Raw genomic sequence first — 12,243 nt, 5'->3', positions numbered from 1 at the left:
TAGCAATATTTAGGTTAACTTGCAGTGAGCTAAAGGAAATATTTAATGAAAATATTTATCGTGTCAGAGTCTACATTACAGGGACAGAGATTAAACTACATTTTGTGAGAATAGTAGATTAAAGTAAATATTATGTACAATAAGAGTAAAACTGCTTAATTTGTTCTTTTACAAATAAAGGCCCCTGACCTTCTAGCATAGTTTATTTCAAGCTTTTAACAAGGTTTATTTAAGACACATGTGCAACGATTCCTACATAGCTAGGGTTTTAACATGAATAGTTTTTTCCTTAGTCCTCAAGATTGTGGTTTTGCCTGACAGTTTCTATTTAATGTTGAATGATGAATTTTATAGTTTGCTGAAGTAGGTATGCAACTTTTCTTTAAAAATATTAGTTGATTTAATTAGATTTGTTTGCTTTTTGCAGCAGTTTGACTCTTCCTTAAAATGTATTCTTAAACTGTTATTTTTTAAGTACTTCCTACATTGCTTGCAATCAGTTTCAATCTAGTAGTGAATATTAGATGATCGCATCCTTGCGTCAGTATCGCTGCGCACAGCGTTAATGAATTGTTTTATTTGATTTTCTAATGCTGTTTCACATCCTCTTCACTTCAACATGGATTGTGCATGAAGAGTTGATCACAGTTCAGAATTGTAAAGCCTTTTGAAAATCAGAACACTGAGTTAGATTCACTGTGCTCTCATCTCAGCATGACTAAGTCTGAATCCAACCTGTCAGGTCTTGGTCAGTCCTAAACATGTTATGTTAATGCTCAGGTCTGCCAATACAGGGCTCTAGCGCCACTCAAACTGAGATATATACTTTAGGGTAATATTAAACAAGTTCAATGAAGCAGAGAAGAATGTTCTGTGTGCTTGGTATAGAAAACTTATTAGAGGCAATATAAATCAAGTTAAGTAAACATTTTTTTACGATCACCTCTGTGCTAATATTCAGGTACGTTTTAAAGAGATGTTTCAGCTGCGCAAGTGTTATTTTTGTACTTTGTTTCATACTGAAACCTTTTGGCGGACAGGAATTTCTAGGTTTTATATATGACAGGGTTTTGGCTCTGAAATGTTTAGCTCCTAAGTAGGCCACTTTGATCTAGATCATGCCACATTAATATGACATTGCTTATTGATTTACTGCCCTGTCATAAATTTAGGATTGTGGGTGCCAATAGAACAACAATTTATAGTTGTATAACAATTTGAATAATTTCACTATCAATTTCCTCCCCAATAAAACGTTTTCTGTTAGCGAGTTCAGTCTTCCTTTCTCTTGTTGCTTTCTGAAACATCTGCAGTGATTGCATCCTTCCTGTAGAAAAGTGGTCAAAACTAAATAAATGCATATGTTGCTGCATATCTTTAAAATATTTGAGCAAAAGGTTCAGATCACTTAGAAGCTGTCAGGAACTGACTGTACTTGCCAATGTATTTGCTTTTGACCTAAATATCCACTTAATTTCCAAAGGTTTGGAAACTGTACCTAAAGCTTTGTTTAAGCGTTTCAAAAAGCATTTTGCTCCAGAAGTCGGCTATTTGAGACTGAATTCAGATGTTCACCTCCGTGTGTTTAGTCAGATTGATTTTAACTGTAATGAAATGTATATAACGGGGCAGCAGATTCCAGCCTGGGATTTTATTTTTGTCATAAATTAAAGAAAAAGAGAACCCAGATTTCAGCGCTGAACAAAACTGCAACTCAGCGCTAACAGGTTTTCCTCATTGCTAGAGGTTCCTGTTCATTGCATTCTTCTAAAATAGTATAATAGCTAAGGGTACATCGGCATTTCATTTGGTGGGATATGCAAAGCTTAATTTATTGTGCACGTAGCTAACTATTTTCACATGTTCAAGTTAATACTATAAAATCATACCACAATTTCTTTTAGAATTTAAAAGCTTTTACATTTTAAATAATCATGTGTAACGTGTTAGACATCTTGAAATCAAATCCCATGTAACATATATACTATTGGTATAAATAGCGCCTACTGAGTTGATAGAGTGATCACTTATTTTCTTAACAATAATTTTCTTCTATATGTGAAACCAAAAAATAATAAAAAATGATCAAAGCTTAACAATTATATTTTCCTGCATTGTAGAACAGATGTGTTTGAATGGAAAGTAACTTGCTAAACAATCATGACATTGACATTGACATTAGAAGCTCTTGTTTTCAGAGACTGAAAATTTGATGAAGCATTGAGGCTAATAATAGGAACAAAAATCTGGTTTTCATGAATAAATGTTTATAGTAAGAATACAGGATTCCCCAGGAAAAATAATAATTAAAACAAAGAAAAACAAAGACAGATTTAAATAACTCCCAAAGTAGCTTCATTTTTTCCATTTCTACTTGCCATATCATTTAAAAGTACAGCTATATTTTATAAATAAATACAATTTGGTATGAAATACATAAAGATGTAAGCTTTCAGAAATATATCCTTCATTATATGTAGTGCATCTTACATAAACGTAAAGAAAAGTTAAACAATAGATCAAAGAAATGCGTACAAGTAACTTCCGTGAGATCTGTTTTAAAATGTTACTGCAGGCATTCAGATGTACCTGAAAGTTAATCTTTTTGAACTTTTAGTTTTACTTTAAATAATCACCTTAATTCAAGTCGGAAATTTTATAATTTATTGCAGCAGGACAGCTGAAGTATAGCATCAGTACAATCCAAAAGGAATACAAGAAACAGCTTGTGTGTATGAGAATCCAAGGACAACTCAGATGGTGATCTTAAAAAAAGAAAATAATTTGAAAGTTCCATGCTTTTATTGGAAAGCTGAAATGTATGAATCCTAAAGTATTTGAAGATTGGCCACTCATCCAAACACAGCCAAACTTTTACTGTTCAGTATTGTCACACAAAGGAGCTATCTACAAGCCCAAGTTTCTGCAATTAATTCCTGGAAGGCCCCTTGGGTGGCTAGCACTGAATGGTGTATTGTTTAAAAAAGGCTAGTATCAGATTTCATTTAAGAAATGTGTGTGTTTGAATGCCATAAGTCTGCTTGTGTAAAAAGATAGATCTCGCTACAAACACACTTGGTTTTAAAATGCATTTCAACGTAGATAAAATCTTTATGCCACTGTCTGTAGGGTGGTATTAAATTGGTTGTTCTCTTATAACATGTTTGTAAACTGTCAGGATTAAATATGATCTCTTCATCCTAAGATTTTTCATATTGAATAGATTATCAACACACATAGAGCATGAGAAGTTGATAGTTTGGGATACTTTTTCTTGGGGATTTCTTTTCAGCCGCAACTCATCAGAACTCAATTCTGGCATCTCTCAGGTGGGCGCCATTGCCATTATACTAGGAAAAGGCAGCCGTTCTTAGTGAGTTGTGGCACCTCTTTTTCTAGAAAAATAGCACTGCCTTTTTTCTTACGCATATTTAAAACAGGTGGCTGAGTGGCACTCGCAAATCATCAGCTAATACAGTGGAAGTCTTTTCCCTCCATGATAAATTATAATAATAATAAATTTTTATTTGTACCCTGCCCTGCCCTGCCCTGCCCTGCCCGGCCGGAGTTGGGCTCAGAGCGGCTAACATCATATAAATAATACAATATACATAAAAGCAAACAATCAATTAAAATGCATCCCAAAATTAATTTAAATAATGTACCTGTCCTCCCAAACTCCTGTGTTTCAACAGCAGTAGTCTGACATGCAGGTGTTCTAAATTATTGAGGAAATGGCAACAGGAAGATATGTGCTATAGGACGTAGGAGGATAAGATGTAGGAGGGAGCAACCAGCTTTGTTGCAGTTAATAACATGTCACTTGAGGTTGCCTAAGTGATGGTAAGTTGCATGAGGCTACCCAGTGATCTTATGGTAGAAGCAATATTTCCAGGATCTTTGGGATTTTCTGGATCACAGCTCAATTTCTTAGATAACAATCCTTAATCCCATTTACCTGGGGATAACCCCATTAATTTTGCTGGGACTTGATTCTATGTAGACATAGTTAAAGGTAAAGGTAAAGGTACCCCTGCCCGAACGGGCCAGTCTTGACAGACTCTGGGGTTTGTGCGCCCATCTCACTCAAGAGGCCGGGGGCCAGCGCTGTCCGGAGACACTTCCGGGTCACGTGGCCAGCGTGACAAAGCTGCATCTGGCGAGCCAGCGCAGCACACGGAACGCCGTTTGCCTTCCCGCTGGTAAGCGGTACCTATTTATCTACTTGCACCCGGGGGTGCTTTCGAACTGCTAGGTTGGCAGGCGCTGGGACCGAGCAGTGGGAGCGCACCCCGCCGCGGGGATTCGAACCGCCGACCTTTCGATCGGCAAGCCCTAGGCGCTGAGGCTTTTACCCACAGCGCCACCCGCGTCCCTGTAGACATAGTTAGGATTATGCTATTAGCTACTAATCTTCATCAGTGATCCAACTGTCATTGTTAGTATGGAGTCTCAATTTAAAAACATCATTAGCAGAAGAAATCCTGAAGCATTGGATCCTAAGTTAGATTGGAAAGAACTGGCTCAGAGTGTTAACATATGGCAGTGCTGCATTCTATCAGCAAATATTAATACTTCAGATTTTAATACATTCTGTTTTCATCATAACATTTAAAATTACAAGTAGCAATTTTCTTTCTAATTTCATTTCACTTTGTCAGCAGAACTGCGGCTTTACCGAGGGTTTTACATTGAGGATTTCACAGTACAAGAAAATGAAAAGCTAAAACAAGCATTTCCACTCTCCTCCAAAAACTCTTACTGAATAGATTTATTGTCTACAGGGTGAAAGTAATTAGTTAAAGAAAATATACAACACAGCACATAATGTTAGAAGCTCTTTTTTTATATGAAAGGAAAAAAGTGTTGGTAAAAATATCTAGGAAAACTGTAACCCAGAAGTCATCTGTAGAGTAGTTGGATTACTGCTAAGCGGAGATGGCAATAGTTTAAATAGATTAAGAAAAAACCCAACGTGGAAATGCAAGAAAGAAAGAGAAAGAAAGAAAGAAAGAAAGAGAAGAAGGAAGGAAGGGGAAAAGGAAGAGGAAGAGGAAAAGGAAAAGGAAAGATCTCTTCTGTATAAAGTTCAAAGGAAGTGCTCACCTTGTGTGATTTATCATAAGGCCATGTTTCACATGAAGGTTGGAAATATGATGCGCTGATCCTTACAAGTCAACTGTGCTGACCCTCAAAGGGATCGGAGTATGTGGTGCAACCCACACCAAAGAAATGGTGCAGTTTACAAACCCATGTACCATGGTACTTCCATTTCCCCAGTATTACTTTAAGTCAGGGGTCAGCAAACGTTTTCAGCAGGGGGCCAGGCCACTGTCCCTCAGATCTTGTGGGGGACTGCACTATATTTTGAAAAAATAAATGAATGAACGGATTCCTATGCCCCACAAATAACCCAGAGATGCATTTTTAATAAAAGGACGCATTCTACTCATGTAAAAACACGCTGATTTCTGTACTGTCTGCAAGCCGGATTTAGAAGGCGATTGGCTGGATCCGGCCCCTGGGCCTTAGTTTGCCTACCCATGCTTTAAGTGATGTGCTGATAGAATAAATATTTTGTGTAAACAACCCCCAAGAGCATACTGTACAAGAGAGTTCACCAAAGAGACCTGCTGATATGACATCCTAAGTGTAGACCCAATATCAGCACCTGGCACCTTTAAGCAACTGCTGGGGCCCTAGCACCTTGGCTACACCTACTGGTGTGGATACATGCTTGTGCCCCTCACAGCAGACACCTACAGTACAGCATGGAAAATTTTAAGTCATGGTTTCCAGCTTCACAGTTGCTACTGCCAGAGAAGTCTGCCTGAGGGACATTATCATAGGAAGGCCCTCCTCAACTCTAGAACTGGCCCTGGTGCTATAGCAATGAAAAAGGGCACATTTGGTGTTAGGGATTTAACAGCTTGGGATTTAGATACGCCGTGCTAAAGAAAGATACAAAGAAGAGATCTTTGTAAGTTTGGTTTTCATTGGCCATTTTCTTCTTTAATATGCTTGTTGTGTATTATGCTACTTAGAGAACTTGACTGCTACACCCAGTACATTGAACAATGTTGTTCACAGCTAGATGTTTGTGTTTCTAGTTTTATTACTTCCAGGCAATAAAATGCTTTGCGATTATTTTTCAGTCAGTTGTAATCAACTGTATCCCCAATCCCAGCTCATTCAAATGTTCACTTAGCAACATGGTCATCTCATGGGACTCTTCCACCTCAGAATGCATATGGCAATTGCTTTTTTTGAAAGCATTTATGTGTGAAAATCTTCTTGTAAGTGGAAAATGAAAAGCTTATTGGCCAGGAAGAAAGCTCAGCTAGCAGTTTAGTTTATTCATGTATTTGAATTATTTACTTAAATAATGTAATGTATAATTTTTTTTACCTATTTTGTTCATTCCTCCATAAAATCTTGAGGACTTACGGTTTCTTAGATAATGGGAGCAGCATGGGTTTGAATAGCTGACACATTTAAAGCTAATACTAAACATGTCAATGGTAACTGATGAATTTTGATAAGTTTTTTTTAACTATTAGATTCAAAGTGCTGGTGTTGACCTATAAAACCTAACATTTTCATTTCTTTTTTTAACTTTTTCTTTCTTTTGTCTGTGTCCTATTGGTTCTTCCATGAACAGAACATTGAAGTTTAAGACATCACTGAGACAGTAAATTTATTTTGGGCAAGAGACTTCTTCCTTGCCTTGGCCTTGTTTCCTTTTGGATTTAAAAAACCAAATATTCCTTTTTAACTTGAGAGTTTTAAAACATAGCTGATATTCAGTAGTGACAGCTGGGAGATGCAAACAAGTATTGCCAGTGGGGTTGACGAAAACGATGTCTTGCTTTCTACTATTTTTCAAGGCACAGAGATTATTCTGCTCTTCTGGTACATAAATTGGAAGTGAAAGGAGAAAGTGGGAAGGCCAAATCTCTTCCATTGACTGATAATAGCTGGTTTTTAGACTGCTATATACCTGAGTGTCCCTTAGACATTTTCACACCTGTTAATCACTGAGAAGTTGTTGTGTATCTGGGAAACATTTAAATGATCCAGCCATGTGTGCAGGGGGAAATCACATGAGTCTTTTTCAGTAACATGAATCCTTGAGGGGAGTTGAGCTTTGAGAAGGACTCTCATGGCCTGGCTATAAAAGTCTTGCAGTTTCTTCATGCTGGTACTGAGTTAACTTGCCTCTTTTCTTAGTGCAAGGTCAGGAGTCATAGTCCTGAACTCTTGCCAAAAACTCTGGGCTAGTACTTTCAGAACTGTCCAGGGTCCTGAACCTGCCTTCTCCAGAACATTACTGGCTTGTGACCTGTCACCTAAGCTGTCACCTTGGGATAATGGAATTCCTAGAGGATCAGGACGACCCTTAATTGCGTTCTTTAAATTCCAAGACTCTCATCCAAGCATAGTTTAATGAGTGTTAAAATGTCAAGAATATCCTTTAAAGCTATTGGCATTATTCACTTTCTTCTATCTTTTCATTAACAGGAGGAATGTTTCTTGAACCTAGAAGCGCCTATTTCAAGAGTGTGTGGTTATGACACTCCATTTCCTCACATATTTGAGCCATTCTATATCCCAGACAAATGGAAATGCTATGATGCACTTCGGAAAATGATTAATTATTGATCATGCAGGTAAGTGGGGTGGGGTGGGGTGGAGAAGATATATTTAGATAGTTTGGAATTAGTTTTAAAATGTTCAGATAAAATTCTAACATTTTTTAAAAAACTACATAAGCCCTTGCCTGCAATCCCAAACATGTGTTCTAGGGAGCAAATATAATTGAATTCTGCAGGATGAATTCTTTTTAAACATATGTATGATTGTGCTACCGTTGAGCAAAGTCACCATATAAATCTGAGTGGCATGGTAGCAGATATTTTTACTTGTTCAGGGTTGCTACAGTTACAGATAGGTAGCCGTGTTGGTCTGCCATAGTCAAAATAAAAAATATTCCTTCCAGTAGCACCTTAAAGACCAACTAAGTTAGTTCTTGGTATGAGCTTTCGTGTGCATGCACACTAAAGCTCATACCAAGAACTAACTGAGGGTTCCTACAGTTTGGCAAGGGATTAGACAACCATTCATTGATGCTTAAAACACGTATTTCGCTATAAGATGTGGATAGAAACAATTTATTTTCAAAAATAACCTTTTTTTGGGTAGTTTTCCTGATGTAAGACTAAGTGGTTGTTTGGATCTGCACAGAGAGAAAACTAAAACAAGCCAGACTGTCCTACAGTTTTCATGGTCTGACTGCTCACTTTAGAGCTATTTTTTAAGGTTGTTGGTATCAGTCTGTCTCGAGAGACAATGGAGGTGACGACTTCTGGGGTGAAGACAAACCTCTGCATTAGCAGCACCCAAATAACCTCCCTAGGGCACAAGCCTGGGTGGTGTATATGGAGGTTCTGGATGACAAGATACCCCCCTTCAGCCTCATTGATGTATTCCAAAGGAAATCAGAGCAATACATTTGAAGGGTTGTGGGGCTCTATCAAGTGGCATAAGAAAGAGCACAGAGCAGTGCAGTGGGAAGGTTAAATTAACAAAAATCGTGCCCTGCTCTCTTACTCCTGTGGGAACCTCTGCTGGATCTTGGTTCCCTCTGCAAAGGGAAGGAGACTTTCCCATTCATAGAGGGCTAGTTAGGATCCAAGCCACAGTTTTGTATACTTGCAAAATCTGATTGATATCTTTAACATTTCAGTTAGCACTAAGTACCTAACTGCCTGATATAATACATTCCTATTTAGTTAATTGGTGCAGTGATTTTTATCTTAATTACCTATTTGTTTGACCTTTACTGCTGCTAGAGCTTTGGGGAGTGGGAAGTAAGTTTAAAAATATGCAGACCAAACTGGCAACTTCTCCGCCTCCCCAATTCCCATTAAAAGCTTTTTCTTTCATTCCAAGTGCCAGTGCAAATAAAAAGGGGTTTATAATGTTTTGCAAGTATGCTCATAACACAGGAAATTCAGTACTTGTGGGAGGCTACTAATAATTACTCTTTCTTTGTCTTTTCTATATCCAAATTGAGTAAAATGACCAAGGGCTTACTGAATATATGAGACTTCAGGGCCACTTCAGACATGAAATTTCATACATGAAGGTTGCCTGTGTAAATAGAAGCAAACATTTCTAGATCATGTGCTTTATTTGCATTCTAACCGCAGTATTTCCCTTTGCAATCATAACAGGACACTAAAGTAAGGTTATGTGATGATGTTATGTCTTGCCAGAAAAAAATATCATTAAACATGCTATAACAATCAAGGCAACCGAATTATAAGACTAGGGTTATGTTTATGCCATTTCCACATGCACGGTGTGTTCCATAGTAGTAGCAATTAATAATGGGCCATGCAAGCCTAGCACCGTACAAAATTATTATTTTTAAATTTATCTGACAAGAAGCTTACAATTCAGTAAAAATTGCAACATTAGTGTGTGTGTGTGTGTGTGTGTGTGTGTGTGAGAGAGAGAGAGAGAGAGAGAGAGAGAGAAGTAAAAGAGGGATGAAAGTAACAGAAAGGACTGACTGCCAAAGCGCATACATGCTTTCTGAAAGAGGTCTTTTTAATGTATTTCTTTAAAGACTAAATTGAATTAGAGTATATTTCAACAAACAGAACATTCCAAATGGAATGATGAAAGGAAATGCATGAAATGCATGAACATAAGAAGAGTTCTGCAGGATCAGACCAAAGTCCCATCTAGTCCACTGATGAGCCAGATGCCCATAGGAAGGCTATGAGTAGGATATGAGCACAACAGCATTCTCCAGCTCCTTATTCCAGCCTGTTGCTGTTCTGCTGGATCAAACATATTAACTAGTAGCCATTGATAGCTTTACCATCCATGAATCTCTAAAAAGTGCATAGGATTGTAACCTTCAATGCCTAAAAGTGTGCATATTGAAATTCTGCATAAACATTTTCTACTTGTTTGTAATACGTTCTCTTTCCCCCCCCAGAAACAACCTCTGTTAGACATTCTCTGCTTCTACGAAGGTGAGAAGAACAAGAAGAAACAGCAGTTGCTGTTGGTGGAACTATTAACATAAAATTGAGATCTTTCAAAAATTGTAGAGGAGAACTAAGTGAGATTATTTTCTCAAATGCATTGATTTGGATACTCATCTTGGCTATTCATCAAAAGCTCAACATTTCTGCCAGCTGTGCATTCAAGAATGGGCAGGTGATTGCCGTGAAACATTGGCTGTGATTCTCTTTCCCCGCTCCCCATTCTGAATGTGACAAAACTTCTAAAATGTTTTACCCTATAAATGATGTATTGGGTTCCACACAATGAAGATAGAGGGTTGTATCCAACATTGCTGTTCCACTAGCACAAAAGACTGATGTTTGTGCAATAGAATTTACTCCTCCTCTCCCCTTTAGCTCCTTGTGCACCCTCAAAATCTCCAGAGGGTTGGGGGTCCTTTGGCGCAGATTTGCAGGAAGATGAGGGGAAGTGGGATTCTTATAGCGGACCATTGCCCACACATCATTAGATACAGCCCACTAATCAGGAAGCATTTGGTATGCTTTTTTGTGTGCCTTACTAGATAGATCTTTTTACTTTGATTTCACAACAGACTTGTTTTTCAACTAAAACTGGCAGTGGTTTTACACTTGGACATTTTCTTTTATTTATTTTTAGATCTCATTATATCAGTGGCATAAACTGTCAGTTCTTTGAAAAAGCCAGGTGTCCTAAAGTTAGAATCAAAAGCTACTCTTTGATCGAAAATTAAAAACAAACATAATTCTCAAATCAGTTTGCTTGCTCAAGGCTTTTGTTAAAAAAACGTGGCTTGATGAAGAAGCATCTGCTGCTATGGAGTTATGAAAATATATAATTAATACCAGTAATTTCACAGAAACACTCCTGTGAGTCTGAGACTCATTAGGTGTTTCTACACTTGAGTATGAAAGTTAGATATTGCATTATGATTTTATTTTGAATGCAAAGCAAAAATGTTAACCTTGAATATAATAACTGTATCATTAGAGAAAAATGTGCATTTTTCTAAATGGGTTTATCTCAGCACCCCAAAGCATTGCATTTACTTACTAATACATTGTGTAGCCAAGATAACCTTTTACATTTTTAATGCATTTTAAAACAGGTATACATTCATAACATGGATGGTTGGAATTCTTCAGTTTCTGTGCTGCTCTCACAGCCTTGTCTAGATGGCAGTGTGCACCTATTCAACCTGGATAAATGCCTTTAAAAGTGTTTACCATACAAAAACAGATACTTGTAAATGTGAAAATTGTACATGCTTTTTGCCAAAATGCAGCACATGACAATGAAATCCTCAGTTAAAAAGTCACAAATGAAATGTATCTTCATTAGTATCGGGCATATGATACCCTGGACCTCTAAGCATTTTGAAAGGTAACATTTTTATGTAAGTTAACATAAGGAATGTTTATGTTAACTATGTTTAAACATTAGCTTTTAAAATAAAATGTAAGATTGTTTGTGCTAGTTTGTGCTTTTTCATTTACAAATTGTATTACAGGCCTACAGTTTGAAAGATAAAAGCATAGTTTGCTGCAAGTAATAATCTATTCTGATTCCTGATGCAGGCCAGCATAGAAAGAATTATGCGACTGTACGAATGCATATATTTATTCTGAAATTAGAATTGGTTTGGCTATGCCTGCTTACCTAATCAAATTTAGTTACTGATAGAAATGCAGTTTCTTGAGACATCTGTTGATTTTTGCTTTTGTAAGGGTCTGAACTAAGTTGTTCATAAAGTAATGAGTTCAAAATGAGCAAATACTTCTCCCATTCTGCCTGTATATATCTTTAGGAAAGGCTAATGAGAAGATGTTCCATTGCTTGATGGAAGCTTTAAAGTACCCAATAGCCTTGTGAATAACATTAATATGTGAGTACATCATCTAACAAGCTGAAGTGCTCATGTTTAAAAAGACAACTGGATGTCTCTGTATGATTTCATCGCTCCATGAAAGCTAGCTGTGGGATGCTACGAAAGACATCCAAAATTCATGTTCTTTTAAAAAGGAAACCTGTTAAAACTACTACCTCTCTTTTTACCACAGTCAAGTACCACAAGTGTGCAAAACTCATGCTGTGTATTGGCAGGTGTGTTTTTTTAATAGAAAAAATGTTGTTTACAAATCCATCACAATTTGTACAAACAGATTTTACGAAACAAATGTT

The 12,243-nt window shown here is 37.2% G+C and overlaps 1 protein-coding gene across 1 annotated transcript in view; it reads left to right on the top strand.

Annotated features, from left to right (window-relative positions):
• BCKDHB (branched chain keto acid dehydrogenase E1 subunit beta) overlaps window positions 1–11,531 on the top strand; it is a 39,620-nt gene extending 28,089 nt beyond the window's left edge. Inside the window, exons 10-11 of the mRNA XM_082216956.1 lie at window positions 7,522–7,670; window positions 10,013–11,531. Of these exons, the coding sequence (XP_082073082.1) occupies window positions 7,522–7,662 (141 nt within the window). The 3' untranslated portion in view covers window positions 7,663–7,670; window positions 10,013–11,531. The remainder of the gene's footprint in view (window positions 1–7,521; window positions 7,671–10,012) is intronic.
• The last annotated feature ends 712 nt before the right edge of the window (window positions 11,532–12,243 follow it).

The sequence above is a fragment of the Podarcis vaucheri genome, assembly GCF_965113315.1.
Source record: "Podarcis vaucheri genome assembly, chromosome: 3".
Lineage (NCBI taxonomy): Eukaryota > Metazoa > Chordata > Lepidosauria > Squamata > Lacertidae > Podarcis > Podarcis vaucheri.
The sequence above is the reverse complement of the archived record's forward strand: the minus strand, read 5'-3'. Positions and strand labels throughout refer to the sequence as shown.